The following is a 12,882-nucleotide window of genomic DNA, read 5'->3' on the forward strand; positions in this document are numbered from 1 at the left end:
TACACAAAAAATCCAATACCATAAACAAAGTTAAACAGGCAAATTTGGGGAAAATATTTGCAAATACATTAAAAAGGTAAATATCCTTAATGAATAAAGAATTCTTACAAAATGGTTAAAAACTGAAAAAAGTGAACATATGAAAAAGAAATGGGTAAACATACCTTAAAAATATTTGACCACACTAGTAACAAAATAAATAACAATAAAACCTAAACATCATTGTTACCTATCAATCTGTAAACTTGGGTGCTCTCATCTACCACTGGTGTGAATATAAATTGGTATAATCTTTACGGAAAGTAGTATGACACTATGTAAAAGCAGTTTTAACTATATTGCTAGACTTCTGCCAGGGGATGTCTCCCATTGAAGACAACAAAAAAGCTGGATAAAAAACTTCCTGAAGGCATCCAAGTACTAACCAAATTGTCAGGAATGTGGGCTGAAATCTGGGAAAGAATGGGAACACAGAACTCAAGAATCAGAGTCCCTTTTGGCCTGGTGACATTTGTTTATACAAAAGATTTCTAAAGGAAAACAAGTCAGAATTCAGGGAATCTGATAAACTACTCTCCAACATTGAGCTAGGATCCTAAAGAGCTAGGGATAAACTGGAAGTAGTCAGCCCCTTCACATACTTGCAATCTGTTTTTACCTTGGAGTGCTCTGAAAATCTAAGCCTTGAATCTTAATTAAGACAGTCCTTAAATGATAGTGCCTGAAGGTGAATAAAAGTCCTCTGTGGAGGAAGACAGCATCATTCTCGACCAGTAATTTTCAAAATAATTTCCAGCACACAGTCAAAATGAATCAGGTACATGAGAGAATAAGAGATCTTGATCAAGGACCAGCAAAAATGACAAGACAATAAAAACATACCCGCAGGGACTTCATATGCCGAAATTATCCAACACAGATTATTAAATAATGAAGCTTACTATGTCTCAGAACATAAAAGCTGAGCATGATTTTTTTCAAAATGAAAATAATAAAAAGTAATATAGATTTTAAAAGGATAAACATGCATAATACAGAAAAGAAGGTAGAAGATATGGAGAATATCATAAGGTATACCTATATCTATGCTTAATTGGGTCACAAAGGTGATGAAAGAAAGAGGTAGAGGCAATATTTGAAGAGATAATTGCTGAGAATTTTCCATAATCATGAATAATATCAATACATGGATTCAAGAGACTTAAAGAGCCTAACGCAGGATTAACACACACACACACACCCCCACGACACATCACAGAGAAAACTACAGAAAAAAAAGATGAAGAAAACATTGTTTTTAATACCCTGAGAAATAAAGACAGATTACCCTCAGACAAGTGACAGATTGTTAGCTGAATTCTCAATATCAATGGAAGTCAGAAGACAGTAGAATGATATCTAATGGAAAGAAAATGCCAACCTAGAATTCTCTAGTCAGTGAATGTCCTTCAAGACTGAAGGGGGTATAAAGAAATTCCAAAACTAACAAAAAAGGAGAGTTTGCACTCAGCAGACTGACACAAGGAAAATGAATCCAGATAAAACCTTAGAAATGTTGAAAAGATAAAGAACAAAGAAAGGACAAATTGAGGGTATATCTAAATGCATAAAGATAATAAAATAATTTAGTGATATAAATACATGTAACTTATGTATTTATACACACAAAAGTAATATGAATATATGAAAACAATAGCCTGTAAGTCAAGGATGGCATTATATGAAATTTATGTGTTCTACAGTGCTTGTACTATTCAGGAAGACAACAACGGTATCAATATTAGAATAAGATGAATTAGGAAGTCATACTGTTATTTCTGGGGTACACACCAAGATAATAGAAAAGAGTACATAAACCTCCAAATTAATAGAGGAAAAACAGAATGATAAAAAGTATTCAGTTGGTCCTGATAAATCAGGGAAGGCAAGGAAAAGAAACATGCAATAGGTGGTCCAAACAGAAAGCACATAAAAAGACCACAGATGTAAATCAAACTATCCCCAAATATAATTAAATGTAAATGGATTAAGTGCTTGAAATAGAAGACAAAGATTGAAAGTCTAGAATAAGAAACAACTTAACTATATGCCTTTAACAAGAGACACATCTAAAAGGATACAAAAAGGTTAAAATTAAAAGGAAGGAAAAAAAAAATAACCCAGAGAATTAAACCCAAAGTAGAAGGATGCAAATCACAACAAGCAGAAATTACTGAAATAGAACATAAACACGCAGTAAAAAGAATTTATGAAGCTAAAAGTGATTGTTTAAAAAACTAATAAATGCCTGGCAAGGCTGAGAAAGAAAAAGAAAAGGCACAAATTACCAGTATCAAGAATGAAAAAGATCCTGCAGAGATATTATAAACCACTTTATGCCAAAATTGTTTAAATTCAGATAAAATGCACTAAATCTTAGCAAAATACAATTCACCAAAAATGACACAGTAATAGAAAACCTTAATATTTTTATAAATATTTAAGGAATTAAATCAGCAGTGATAACCCGTCTCTCAAGAAAGTCTGTCCTGGATAGGTTTATAGATGAGTTCTACCAATCATGAAAAGGGAACAACAACAAAAAACAATAGAACTTTCCTTAATTCATTTTATAAGACAAGCATAATCTACAGATGAAAAGCTGATATGGGCAGTGCATGAAAATTATAGTACAAACTTCCCATAATGCAAAAAGTCTAAACAATAAAAACAAACCAAATCCAGCAATATATAAAAAGGATTAGAAGGATTAGACATCATGACCAAATTTGGTTAACTGAAGAATCAATGAAATTCATTGCTTTAATAGATTAAAGAAGAAAATCATATGATCATTTCAACATACACAGAAAATAAAGTGTATGGATGATAACATTCACCATCCATTCATGCTTAGCAAACTCTAAGATCAGAAATAAACATAGAAAACTGCTATCACCATTGTTCTGGATGTTAATCCACTGCAGTAAAAGCTAGAAAAAGAGACAAAATGTAAAGAATTGGAAAGGAATAAATAAAATCCTTTTCACACACAGGTGATATGATCAGGTATGCCTAAAATCCAAATAATTCTACAGATAAATTAATGGGATTGATGAAGCTTGATGAATAGAAAGGAATACAAAGTCACTACAAGGAAGGAGAGAAAGAGAGGAGAGTGAGAGAGACGGATCTACCTTTAAACGCAAATACCTCAAATATATGGTGATGGAAAGAGAACTGACTCTGGGTGGTGAACACACAATGTGATATATAGATGATGTAATACAGAATTGTACACCTGAAATCTATGTAACTTTACTAACAATTGTCACCCCAGTGAAATTTAATTTAAAAAAAAAAGAAAAGAAAGTTAATAATATGTGTCAAAAATGGGAGATCTTCTTTTTAATTCTCTCTCCATCCCAGTGTTTCAAATAAAAATAAGAAAAATAAATAACTCCGGAAGGAAAAAAATAAAAAATAAAAGCAAATACCTAAGAATAAATCTAACAAAAGATGTATATAACCTCTGCAGAGAAAAGCATAAAACATTATTGACAGAAATCAAAGACCTAAATAAATGGGAAGATAGACACCATGTTCATGAATTGGAAGACTTAATATGGTAAACATGTCAATTATTCTTCGTTTGCTAAGATGTGATATAATAATTCAAGGCAAAATCCCAACAGGCTTTTTTTTTTTGTGTATGGAAATTGACAATCTGATTCTAAAATATATATGAAAAGTGCACAGACAAGTACATCCCTCAAGACATGTCTGAAGAGTGAGGAGGAAGGCCCTGCCTTATAAGCTATAGTAAATAAGACAAGGTGCTCTCAGCACAATGCCAGGCCAATGGACCAGCACAGAGGCTGGAAACAATCGCACATGTATAGATGCTTGATTTATGGCAAAAGTGGTATGGCAGAGCAGTTTTTTCAGTAATTTTGCTGAGACTATTGAATATCCACGTGGAAAAAAATGAAATTGGACTGCTCCCTCACACCGTGTCAATTCCAGATGGATGATGATACATAGAAGGCTATCTTCATAATCTCAGAGTGGTAAACATTTCTTAAACAAGGCACAAAAACACTAACCATAAAAGACAAGATTGATAAATCAGACTATATTAAAATTACAAACTTCTGTTAATTAAAAAATGCCATTTTAAGAATGATGAGATGGGTCACTAGGTGTCAATTAGGGAAGAGTAATGAGGAAAAACCACAGTGAGATTCTACTACACACTAATTGGCAAAAATAAAAAATTCTAACAATGCTAAGTATTAGCAAGGGTGTGCAGCAGAGGTAATAAGCAACCATGAGAATAAAAGAAAGGTGCTGTTAATAAGCACCAACAACAGGTTTTTAAGCAGGGGCAGAGCCAGGAAACCCAGGACCTGGATCACCTTAGAGAGGTAGAGACTATAGGTAATGGGTCAGAAATGAAGGAGCACAAAGCAACTTGGATCAATCTCACAGAGCAAAAACGTGTATACTGTATGATACCATTTAAATAGGACAGATAACACTCAATTATATTATTCAGGGATACCTATTTGGATGGTATAGACATAAAAGCATGGAAGTGAAGTCTAGATTAAAGATAATTCTGAGAGAGGCAAGGGGTTGTGATCAGAAAGGGGAATGTAAGGGCTGTTGACATGCTGGCAGGTTTTTACATTTCTTGACCTGGGTTGTAGTTACATGGTTGTTCACTTTACAATAATCCCTTAAGCTGTATAGTTCTGTTTATGCATTTTTCTAAATGTAATGTAGCCTATAAAAAGATTAATTCTATGTGTGATGCAGGTGTTTATACATATTCATATATTCTTTTACCCAGTAATTCTACTTCTAAAAACTTATTTTGAGGAAATAAAGCAATCAGAGGGTGTAAACAAGGATTTATGTACAAGAATACTGTTAATCATAACATTATTTTTAATAGGGAAAAACAGAAAACAGAGTGAATATCCAATAATGTCCCAATAGGGAAATTATTAAATTAAATATGTCACATGCGTATAGTTTAGACATCTTAATAGAGCCATTAAAACACTGTATCTAAAAAATATTTAGTGGTATTTCAAAATGCTTAAAATTATTAAGTGAAAAGAATCAGGAAACAAAATGCATATATAAAATGATCTCAATTTAGTGCAATTGTGATGAGTACAAGTATAAGGAAATGTTCTGAAATGTTCACTGTGATTCACTTTTGCAAATGGTGGTACTTTTATCATAATTTTCCATAATTTCTAAGTTATAAAGTATGTGTATTATAAAGGTTGCTGACACTAAAAACTACTTATAATTTTTATTTTTAAATGAACAAATTACTTCTTTTAAACAACAGAATGTGAACTGAATTTTCTTCCTATTTTATGTGTATATAAATTTATTCAAAATTATATTAGTGGTTGAAGATCAGCTTTCATATACTAAAAAAAATTACCAGAGTGACAATTTCAAGTGCGTTTTTGAGATAGCAGTCATCAGAATGTAGCTTGTTTTCAAATGTGGCATTCAAAACTTAAAATCTATTCTATACTGTAACCTCTCAATCTAGGATCTATTTTATACAAAAATTGGGCACAAAATTTTATTGGGCAAAATTTTTTTTTCAATAGATGTCAAAATGATATAGTAATTACAGTTAAAAGTTAAAAAAAGCTCAAACTCTGCAATTATCTTTATAGGTAATTATATTTTGTTTGCAGATCCAGGAGTTTATCAACTCAAAACCCTCCTATTTGTCTCTGTTTTAGTTTGTGCAGAAAAGAATTAACATAGCAGGCTCAAACTACTATCTTTTGAAAAGCTCGAAAGGCCTGCTTACAAGGTTGGCTTTTGATTGGCATCTGGGAACTTGGATGGATTCTTTCCTTCGTAACTGAAAAGAGTGGCTCACTGTGTCTAAACTATTTTTGCAAACAATATGATTTATCCTAAACACCTGCTTTCTTTCTGGGAGTCTGGAATTTGGTATGTGCCAGGCAGAGGGTGCCTACATGACAAGCCCTCAATAAAAACCCTGGGTGCTGAGTCTCTAACGAGCTTCCCTGGTTGACAACGTTTCACATGTACTGTCGCAACTGGTTGTTGGCAGAAGACTCTTGGAAGCTTGTGCCTGGTTGCCCCTGGACTTCAACCCATGCACCTTTTCCTTTTATTGCTTTTGCTTTATATCCTTCAGCTGTAATAAATCATAGCTTTGAATATGACTATATGCTGAGTCCTATGAATCCTCTTCACTAAGAGGACACATAGTTCTTAAAACTAAAATGCAACTATACATTTAATATAGTGGTAAAGCTAGTCAAGAGAAATGTTTAATTTTATTTTCTTGGTTAATTATTTTTTAAATATTATTTTACATTAGTTTCAGGTGTACAGTGCAGTGGTTAGGCATTTATATAATCTACGAAGTGATACTCCCGGTAAGTCTAGTACTCATCTGATACCCTACATAGTCTTTACAACATTATTGATTATATTCCTCATACTGTAGAGAAATGTTTAATTTTAAAATGTTCATAATGATACAGAAGTTTTTTTCTCTCAACTAGTACTTGCCAAAGGCCTACATAGTCACCCAGCTAGGTGCTTTCATATATCTTATCTTATTGAATTACCTTAAGTATCAAGTTTCTAATGTTTACTAGGACCAAACAATATTTTCCAGCCATTTCCTATTACCCAGCACTTAAGTAGGCATTCAATAAACATGTGCTGAATAAATGAATATCAATTCATGTCATTACACACAAAAATGAAAAATCGGAATAGATCAGATAAGACTAGCTATAAAAATATGTTCAGATCTTCATATAAATTAAAATGCTATAGTCTAAATTTTTCTTGCTTGATATGAAACAAATATATCTTCCTCTATGTGGCAAGTTTGCTGGTAAGTAGTAATCAGTTCCACTCTTATCAGTATAAATGAATTCCACCACAAACACTCCCTTCCCCAAGCATAAACACCAAACCAAAAGGCAAATTAAAAAAAAAAAATAATAAAAGCTCCTTCAGTCTATTTATCTCCATTGTGGGCTCAAAAACACAAACTGCTAATATTATTTTAGAAGATACAAACTACTGTTTTCATGTCAGATATGTTTTAAATCCATATTTAATTATGGTAAAAGCCTCCCCGTGGCATATGTAATCATTCTATAATAAGGTAATTAAAATTCCTTGGCCAGCCAATTTAGGATTTATAACTTAATTCAAGTATCAGACACTACTAAAGACAAGCTTGGATGTGATACTTAGAAATAAACATTTAAAGTTTATTTTTTTGGGGGGACGACAAAACACAGCTCTGTCTTCAAAATTGAACCTCCATTAAAAAAAATGTTTCAGTAAATTGCTATAGACAAATCCAAATTTAAGTGTAATCGCAAAGCAATGGATATAGTGCAAACATATGCAGATTTCCAATGAACTACTAAGTGTGTTGGGGAAAGTGACAACATAGTCTCTAAATAATATTACCCCCACTTTAAAGGTCAAGCGTCTCTTGACCTCCCGCTTTAGGACCCACATTTGTTGAAACTGATAATCTAGGGGTGGGGTCTGGGTATAAGCTTATTTAAGAAGCTCTACTCAGGATTTTCCAATGCTAAGTTTTGAAATCTACTTGTTCTAATCTTTTCCAGCCCAAAAACTTTGGTTCTGTGAGTCTCTGTATTTGAGTATGCTTTAGACTTATAAACCCTTTGTAATTAAATGGGTAGCAACTCATTCCAAGGATTTTCTAACATATGTAACATGATTAGGCTATATAATTTCATGACTTCAGTTTAGGAAAAAACAAGGGAGAGCTAGTTATAGTTTGTGGCAAAGACAGATATGGATACCATATTAAGAAACTCATTGATAACCCAAATCTATTGCTTGGTCTAGCTTTTTCTCCATCAAAATTATCAGAGCTGGGCCGGCCCGGTGGCTCAGGTGGTTGGAGCGCCATGCTCCTAATGCCAAGGTCACCGGTTTGATTCCCACATGGGACAGTGAGCTGCACCTTCTACAGCTAAGATTGTGAACAACGGCTCTCCCTGGAACTTGGCTACCGTGAGCAGCGGGAGGTCGGCGTGAGCTGCTGTGGGCTGCTGTGTGCTGCCGTGGGCTGCCAGGAGTGGCTAGTATCCAGTGTGAGCGGCCGGCAGCCGGCGAGAGCCGCCAACCTCTGACCCTCGACCAACTGCCTCCGCGGAGGGGGGGAGCACAAGGCTCATAATACCAGCATGGGCCAGGGAGCTGTGTTCTACACAACTAGACTGAGAAGCAACGGCTTGAACCGGAGTGCAGGGGCGGGGGGAGGCGGAAAAAGGGAAAAAAAATTATCAGAGCTGTTTCCAAGTAGCCAACAAATTAGCAGAGTCAACTGACCTTATTTTATTTGTTTCCCCTTTCCTTGTCCACTCTGTATTGGTGTCATGTCAAAAAACTGTGGAAAGGATCCAGATTATGCATAACCTGCACAATGAGTCCCCGTGTACTGGGGGTAATTCTATTCTATTGCCAGAAATATGGAACTACTTCTGGAATAGCTTCATCTACATGCAGCTATAGATAAGCAATCTCTTACCTAGCCAGTAGGTGGAGGCACACACAAACTTACTGCTTTGCTCTTTGATCCACAGGTCCTTAAATCTTACAGTAATGGATAGTTTGGGTTCCTTTGTGTTTGTTTTAAACCCAGGAGATCAAAGAGAATGCAAAAATACTGGGATGAATTTATGAAAAATCATGATACAAAGAACAATTTTATATTTCTAGTTTGTTTCTGGCCGTTTTGAGAAATAACTAAGTTATTTTAACTGTTTTAATTTATAATCTACTTCCAGATCCCTAGAGCAAATAAAACAATTCTAAATTTAGAAATATGTCCTTTAAAATTCATGTTCAATCAGATAAAACTGAAAATCAACTGAATATGATATGATATTAAGACACTTGATTTTGCTAGGCATGATAATAGTATTATGGTCATATTTTTTTAAAGTCCTTATCTGTTAGAAATACAAAGAGGAGTATGCACGGTTGAAATATCCAGGAGACAAAGACAACAGTAAAGGATAGGTAGAAAAAGAATGGCAAAATGTTGATAATGGTTGAGCTGGATGACAGGTACACTGAGGTTCATTATACTACTCTCTTTTTATTTGAAAATTCCCAAAATAAAAGGTTAAAAAATTTCAAATAGAAATCCATGTTCTAGTGATTTGGGTTAAGACTGGTTTTAAGTGACTGGTAAATATGCAGTTTTAATGAGGCTTCATCTCAATACATAGCCATGGAGGAATTAATTCAATCACAACTGAATTATATAAAATGAGCTATATAAAATCCTATATAGATTCAACAGAGAAACTAAAGTAACCTGTTCAATCTACTGAGAACAAAACTTTACAGTTGTAGGGCACTTTATCATTTTACATAAAGTAAATTCACATAGTTTTCTCATCTAGTTCTCATAATCTTATGAAGATTTTAAACGTAAGAAAACTGAGGCTCAGAGAAGCTAAAAGACTTGGCCAAAGTCAAATAATGAGTAAAAGTGACAGAGTTCAGATACTAAACCAAGTTTTATGACACCAAAGACCATCTTCTCTCTACTATATTGTCACTTAGACCTTTTTGAAACAAATAGCAAACAGGGTGAAATTTAGGCTAATTTTCAAATTTTGCTTTCCATGCTCATTACTTTATAGCATACGATGAAACCTATTTTTCAGTTTTCTCAGTGAATAAAAATATGGACAGAAACAGATTTCTTGAATAAAGAATAAAATTTAACTAGGAAAAGTGACTAAAAGAATTATAATATCTTAAATTTGGAAGGGACGTTGGAGGCCCTCTCTAGTCTAAAATTAAAGCCTTATCTTTAGCCCCTTAGATGGATCCAGCTTCAGCTTGAGCATTTCTAGTGAGGAATGCATACTCCGAGACAGCCGTTTCATTTACTCAGTCTAATCATTAAAGAGGCCTTCTTTGCTTAGTGGTGAAATCTACCTGCCACTTGTTAATTCTACTTACAACCCTGACCCTACACTGAAAAAACATATAATCCTCTTAACAGACAACAATCTTTCAAATAACTGAGGACATCCATTATGTTTTATCGTGGGCTTCTGCTTTGAGAATTCTTTTAGCAGAAAAAGAAAATCAATAGATTCTTGGGTAACTAAAGCCTCCCAGTCTTTTCAGTAGCTCTTCCATGCCAGTGGTTTTCAAACCGGGACTCCAGTATCTGAGAATACCCAAAGTCTTTCCAAGGGCTTAGGATATTTTTAAGGCAATCAATTTCCATATCTTCATTTGCCATAATTGGGTCGATCTGAAAACAAGTCTGTGATCTGCTGATTTTCCTTTTACATCTCCACTCCCAGGAACCCATCTCAACTGACAAACCACTCACCTATCCTGAGAAGTCTGCTTAGCTTCAAAGAGACAACTGGGGAATACAAATCTAAGGGAGGGAGGGAACCTTGAGAGCAAAACATAGCTTGGGAAAGAAAGGGGAGAGCCATCTTATTTCATCCAGACAACATATTCATGGCAAAGTCTTATCTATTTTAGAATTAGAAATCAATAGTAACATGATTGTCACAGGGTTGTCTATTAAGACTTTAATTTTATTTGAAAAATGAAGTCAGAATTTTTTCTGACAGAAAGCGAGTCTGATTTGGCTGACTGGGTTGACAGTGATGACTAGTTTTGCCATTTAGGTCACATAGCAGGCATTTTCCAAAAATGGAATGAGATAAAGGTGCAGCTCTACAGTTTTGAAGAAAATATATTTAAAAGGATATACAAAACTGAAAATTACAAGCTCACAATAAAAGTTTTGTGTATCAACTTAAAAAATGGGAGCAAGTACATGGTTTTAAAACTTCTTCTAGTAGGTTTGCTGACAAAGATTTTGAAGGCTGTGACTCTGTGACAGAATGTCTAGTCTCCTTCTCACTCTGGTTATCCCCTTCTTGAAGCATGCCAGTGTTCTGCTTACTATGAACACTTCAGGAGAATTAGTAGTATACAATACAGTGGGAGTGTGGCTTGGTTCTGAATAATATATACGGTACTTCTAATTAATGTAGCCAAAGGTTCCATTCAGGGCTTTTAAAGCTATTGAAACAACTAAAACGTTTACATCTTTTTCACATAGCAGTTACAACTAAGTTCACAGTGATCTTTCTTACAGTTTTATATTTGAATGAATGAGTTTATATTACTTGGTCTTAAATTTTATCTTCTTTGTTTCAGCTCCTTTGCTATAAACTTATAAAATATTTTAAAATTTTGATCTAGAAATTCAATGTATTGGCTAGCCCTCTGTGGGGGGCAGCTTCTGACATGGCTCCCAGTGGTCACCACCTCCTGGTATTCACACCCTTGTTTAATCCTCTCCCCTTGTGTGTGGGCTGGATCTAGTGACTTATTGCTAACTAACAGAATATGGCAGAAGTGATGGTGTATGCTTTCTGAGATTAGGTTCTAAGATTGACTTCCATCTTGTTCGTACTCTTGCCCTCTTGCTTGCTCACTCTGATGAAGCCAGCTGCCATGTTGTGAGCTGCTCTGTGGAGAGTACTAGTTACAAGGAACCCAGGGTGGCCTCAGGCAAACAGCTCATGAGGAACTAAGGCTCTCAGTCATATAGCCTGCTGCCAACAACCATGTGAGTGAGCTTGGAAGCAGGGCCATCCCCAGTAGTGAGAGCCTTTAAATGACTTCAGCCCCAGCTAACCCCTTGATTACCACCTTATGGGAGACCCTAATCAATGTCACTGATTAAAAAAATTTGAACAGAATAGGATGCCATCCCATAAAGCTTTATACAATCTCTTTGGACACAATCAGCCAACCAGCTCTAGAACTTCCCAAGTTGTCTGATCCTTAGCTCATAATCCTCCATCTTACCAACAATAATTCTGTGAGAAACATGTCAAGTGGCTTATTGAAATCAAGATACACTGTTACCTATAAACTTTCCTCCATATGCCAATATGGTGATTATATGAAAAGAGGAAGTTGAGCCTGTTATTACTTGTTTTTAGTTGCTAGAGGCTTGTTACATGAAGGACTCTATTTCTATCCCACTTCTTTTCACTAAGACTCCTGTGGTCAGAATTTTCTATTTTGGGGCCTCCTCCCCTCCCCTCTTTGAACTCTTTCTTTTTAGAGCCTCTTCTCTAAAGCACGCTAAAAATGTGAGAGTAATAAAATACAACCAACTTCTGCTTCCTCAGCCATTGTAAATCTTAAGATGAGATAATCCTTTTATTTTTGTTACTTAAGGTCTTTCTAAACAGATAAGTTCACAACTATTGTTAAATTTTAAGAGGAAAGTATTAGCATTATCCAAAACCAATGTTGCTTAAAACTTTAACCCTTAAGAAAATAAAATGTACACTCACAATTCAAAAACCATGTAAAGCATTCCATCTGAGCTATATGTCTCCAATAACTCTACAATGTGGGGATGTTTCAGCATATGACAGATACTGGCTTCCCGCTTTAGATCTGCAAAACAAACACACAACATACTTTATTAGGTAGGAACAAGAGACAATCAGAGTGAATGATGAATGAATGGATGTGATCTATGGTAACATGAAGACTTCTCTCACTAAAAAGATGAAATCCCCCATTTAAGCTAAGCCTAACTTTTTACCCATTAAAATCCTGACATAACTTTTCCGCATTTTTTTTGCCAGCTTACATCTATATACATTATAGTCAGCTCTTATTAATAAAAATGTAAATAGCACAAATATTTTCCCCAAACTCTTATAATCAACTTTTGAAATTTATAACTCTTTCTTGATCTTCCAATAAGTAACTCAATTTGCTATTTTGAATTTTACCCCTTTTTCT

The 12,882-nt window shown here is 34.6% G+C and overlaps 1 protein-coding gene across 14 annotated transcripts in view; it reads right to left on the reverse strand.

Moving 5' to 3' along the window:
* CASK (calcium/calmodulin dependent serine protein kinase) overlaps positions 1 to 12,882 on the reverse strand; it is a 361,531-nt gene that overhangs the window by 226,927 nt on the left and 121,722 nt on the right. For all 14 annotated transcript variants that reach the window (XM_019747875.3, XM_019747874.3, XM_019747869.3 and 11 more), the window contains exon 3: positions 12,423 to 12,528. In XM_019747875.3, coding sequence (XP_019603434.1) covers positions 12,423 to 12,528 — 106 coding nt within the window. The remainder of the gene's footprint in view (positions 1 to 12,422; positions 12,529 to 12,882) is intronic.

Source organism: Rhinolophus sinicus, chromosome 18 (assembly GCF_057876585.1).
Source record: "Rhinolophus sinicus isolate RSI-liver-muscle chromosome 18, RSI-T2T, whole genome shotgun sequence".
In the NCBI taxonomy this organism is placed as follows: Eukaryota; Metazoa; Chordata; class Mammalia; order Chiroptera; family Rhinolophidae; genus Rhinolophus; species Rhinolophus sinicus.